At 44.6% G+C, this 4,446-nt stretch overlaps 1 protein-coding gene across 48 annotated transcripts in view; it reads right to left on the reverse strand.

The window, feature by feature from the left end:
- Window positions 1-3,382: 3,382 nt before the first annotated feature.
- RP1L1 (RP1 like 1) overlaps window positions 3,383-4,446 on the reverse strand; it is a 53,620-nt gene continuing 52,556 nt past the window's right edge. For 26 of the 48 annotated variants that reach the window (XM_037742702.1, XM_037742728.1, XM_037742729.1 and 23 more), the window contains one exon: window positions 3,383-4,430. In XM_037742702.1, coding sequence (XP_037598630.1) covers window positions 3,924-4,430 — 507 coding nt within the window. In that variant the 3' untranslated portion in view covers window positions 3,383-3,923. Of the gene's footprint in view, window positions 4,443-4,446 lie in introns of all 48 variants that reach the window. The other 22 variants (XM_037742740.1, XM_037742739.1, XM_037742738.1 and 19 more) reach the window with 17 other exon arrangements.

Below are 4,446 nucleotides of genomic sequence, written 5' to 3' on the forward strand. Positions count from 1 at the left end.
TTGAATGAAGAGGAATGGGGGTGTGTGGGGGAGGGGACAGCTGGTCTGCATGACAAGGGAGTGGCTTTGCTGCCTGCCTGCATTTCTCTGCAGGGCCTCTCCTAGTTTTGGGATGGGGGATACTGAGTAAGGGATGGAAAAAGGCCTGGAGCTGGTCTGGGCGCAGCCACTCATACAGCTGTGGGGTTTTGGACTGAATCAGCCATCAGCCACCTGCACTGAACATCAGTTCCCTCCAGGAGCGCTGTGCTGCCCCAGACTGAAAAAGTCAGCATCTCCGGGGAAGGGGTCGGACACGGGTCTTTGGTTCTCAGCCCTTAAATGATGATCCTTTTCAATTGGAGTCTCTGATCCCCCCCACCAGGTGGACAATAGACAGGGGAGAAGGTTCAAGGAGAAGCACCCCTGGCCAAAAGCTTTCGCATTATGCTGATATTATGGGTGCTTTGTCAGCATTTGAGTAACAGATGACATGGCTTTTGATTCGGGACAGGCTGAGGCTATAAAAAGGCCAGCATTTTAAGAGATGCTAAATGATTACCGTAGAGAAAGGAATCAAGGAGAAGGCACAAAAGTCCCCTCAGCCAATGGCCCTGAAATTCTTTATCTCCAGATCAGAAGAAAACACAGAGTTGTCCATTAACAGCAAATGTTTAAAATATAAAGTGCAACCCCACATTGGGGTGGGGGGGTGGTGTTGGGGGAGTTAAAGCAGTTGTGTTTGTAAACTAAAAGGTGAATCCCATTGGCAGATAACTTTTCAGTTTAATGTTCAGCTTTGTAAACCCAAGTTGTTTCCAGCTACTGATACCTGTACAGAAGTAAAATATTGCTAGAGGCAAAATGTAATCAGCTGAGCCAAAAATCCCATTTAATTTACTGCCCTATCTTGCAGTAAGTCATTTACTCACTATCTTGCAGTAAAGTCACTCAACAAGGTGTTGGCTACCTTTAGCTAAGGTGTTTATGTATAGGATCTAAATCAACACGAAACAAAAAATATGATACAACGGAAGATGTGGACTTTGGAGTCTGAAATACCTGAGTTATATCCAGGCTTTGCTCCTAACTGGCTGTGTGAGTTTGGGCAAGTCTGTCTCTCTTCTAAGCCTCGGTTTCTCCGTTTGTGAAGTGGAGATAATACCTGCTTGCCTATTTCACAAACATGTGGAGAAGTTTAAACCTCACGAGTGAACATTTATATCAAGAGTCTCTAGTATGGTACCTGACACATTTTAGGCATTGAATACTTTGCAGTTACGATGAAAATATGGATATATCCTCACTATGTTTGTCACGCAGTTTCATATTACCTATTTCTCAGCAATACAGTGAGGAAAACATCACTTAGCCCATTTCACAGATGCTGAAACTGAGTTGCGATCACTGGGACTTGAGCCCAGGTCCTTCAGCTCCAGGTCCCATGCTCTTTCCATTGCATGCTCTTAAGCAGAGGTGCGCGATGCCATTTTCATCAAGTGCCAGGTCAGTAGGTGGCAGGGCTGACTGTCACTGGCATTCAGGGGGCAGGGTAGCAGAGAATGAAACAACAGGGTTGGAACATCTCTTAGGGAATGAATGGGGACTTCAAATCACAGAAAAGGTGCCCAGTGGATGCTTCATGCCAGCCAGTAGTGAAAATTGCTGCACACCCCCTGCATGTCAGCATTTCTAGAACCTCAGTGCAGTCTGTTCCACTGGGGACCTCTGGTTACAATGCCAGTTCTTCACTGATTGACATGTGACCTGTGAGTGTAACTCTTCATCAGCACTTCATCCAATATGCAGGAACACTACCCCCCAATTAACATCACAGTTTACATATATATATAATTATGCTTTTATTGTAAACACCTTAAGGAATCACCTTTGCAGAACATTTAAAAAATGTCAATTTTTTTTTTTTTTTTTTTTTTTTTTATACAGACTATTACTCTGTCACCCAGGCTTCAGTGCAGTGGCACAATCTTGGCTCACTGCAACGTCAGCCTCCTGGGTTCAAGTGATTCTCCTGCCTCAGCCTCCCAAGTAGCTGGGATTACAGGCATACATCACCGTGCCCAGCTAATTTTCGTATTTTTAGTAGAGATGGGGTTTTACCACGGCGGCCATGCTGGTTTCGAACTCCTGACTTCAGGTGATCCGCCCTCCTCAGCCTCCCAAAGTGCTGGGATTATTACAGGTGTGAGCTACCACGCCTGGAGAAACACCTAATGTAGATGACAGGGTGACGGATGCAGCAAACCACCATGGCACATGTATACCTACATAACAAACCTGTACGATCTGCACATGTACCCCAGAGCTTAAAGTATCATAATAAAAAAGAAGTTTTAAAGAACATCTCCATCTGTGGATAGAAGACTGCAGACACATAGAGACTGCAGACGCCCAACCCTTGCTTTGTGTGGATACATTTAGACAACTGGTGGGCGGCTTTTGGCATTGTAGCACAGAGTTCATTTTAATACATCTGGATGCCACAGAATGCTCTGGAACATGCAGCAAAGTGGTGAGAATGAGTCACAGACATTCTAACCCGTCCAGGAGCTCCCTACCTGTACGGGGCTCAGTCTAAGCCCTGCTATAGAAAGGTGTGCAGAGAGGGCATTTTTAAAATCCTACAAATGAAAAACAGAATTAAAAAAATCTATAAAGGGCACAGGCAAATCAATTCATTAAAAGGAAAAAAAAAGCTAGAACCTCAGTAGAAAAATGGGTCAAAAGCATGCACACATAATTTACACACAAATGGTTTAAAACCCTAGAAAAAATCATAATCTCATTAGTTATCAAACATGTATCTAAGATAGCACTGCATGAAAATAAGGTAGTATTTTTTGCTGATAAAATTTGTGAATGGTTTTTCATTTTTGATGACAATATCAAACACTGATCATACTCTCACCATGAGTATAGATCGTTAGAAAAAACATTTTGGCTGCAGGATATGAGAAGTCTCAAAAATGTTGATATCCTTTGGCCCAATAATTCCATGCCTGGGAATCTATCCTAAGGAATTAATCAGAAGATCAAGAAAAAAAAAGTTTTAAGAACAAAACAAGGGAACCCATCTAAAAGGTCAAAAACAGGAAAATGATAAAGTGTTCAATATACTCATTAATGGCACATTATTCAGGTGTTAAAAGATAGCTTTATGATTTTGAGATAAATGGGGGAAATCCTTACATTGTTAAGTATTTAAAACCTGTGTACATATAAAGAACGTGTCAACTGTGAAATGGTGAGAAATGAGAAGGAAATACATCCAGCTGTTAACAGAAGTCTCTGAGTGATGGGATTATTTCTTTCTCCCTGCTTTTCTTCATTTTCCACTTTTTTTTATTACAAAAAGTATGAATTAAGGAAAAACAACTTGGACTTTGGTTCTGAGAACAAACTTTATCAAATGACTCCGAAGTTATCTGCTTTGCAGAAGTATTTCTGCAGAGTCACCAAATACATTCAAGACTGGAAAAAAAGCACCTCAAAGTCAAATGAGGTGAGTGCCCACAGACACCAAGGAGAAAAGGAACAGGAGATCGATCGGGAAAAGACAGTGAGAAACACTTGCTAGCAGAAAACAAACCCACAAACAGAAGCTATACTGGAATCTTTCCAATCAGTTCCATCTTTCAGGCTCTACAGGCAAAGGAATGGGAGCCAGGCTGACCTCCGATAACGGGGCAGATGCGCAGGCCCCCTTTATTTGCACTGCGTGTGGGACAGGCCACAGAGCTCTCTGAAGCTTCTGCACTTAGAATCACGGGACAGCACGGCATGGGCTGTGTCCTTAGCAAGTCCTTGGTTTTGTCCATCTGCTGTGCACGTCTCCAGTGGACTGAGTGTTACTCAGGTTTGCAGAAAAAATATGAATAAAAACGATCTCTCAGGCTCACAACCATATTGCAGCTTGATCTTGTCTAGAAATCTAAGTCATTTTGGCCAAAGCCATCTGCCCTGCCCACCGCCTCAGTGGGGGCAAGGCTTCCGAGTGCCTGGTCATCTCGTAGGTCACAGCCTTCACTGGCCCCCTGCTCTGGAGTCCTTGGGCCTGAAGGTACCTCTTCTTGCTCAGAAGTGGAACTTTCTGGATACATGCTCATGGTCTTCCTCTCTGCATGGCCATCTCCTAGACTGACCTGAGGGCTCCCTTTTTTCTCACCTTGAGTTTCTCCTTCCGACTTTGGCTGGGCCTCCCCTTCAGCCTCTGGGGCCTCTACGCCTTCTGACTCTGGCTGGGCCTCTTCTTCTGCCTCCTGGGCCTCCCCTTCAGCCTCTGGGGCCTCTACGCCTTCTGATTCTGGCTGGGCCTCCCCTTCAGCCTCTGAGACCTCTACACCTTCTGACTTTGGCTGGGCCTCCCCTTCAGCCTCTAGGGCCTCTACACCTTCTGACTCTGGCTGGGCCTCCTCTTCTGCCTCCTGGGTCTCCCCTTCAGCCTCT

Source organism: Cebus imitator, unplaced genomic scaffold, assembly GCF_001604975.1.
Source record: "Cebus imitator isolate Cc_AM_T3 unplaced genomic scaffold, Cebus_imitator-1.0 Scaffold125, whole genome shotgun sequence".
Classification (NCBI taxonomy): domain Eukaryota; kingdom Metazoa; phylum Chordata; class Mammalia; order Primates; family Cebidae; genus Cebus; species Cebus imitator.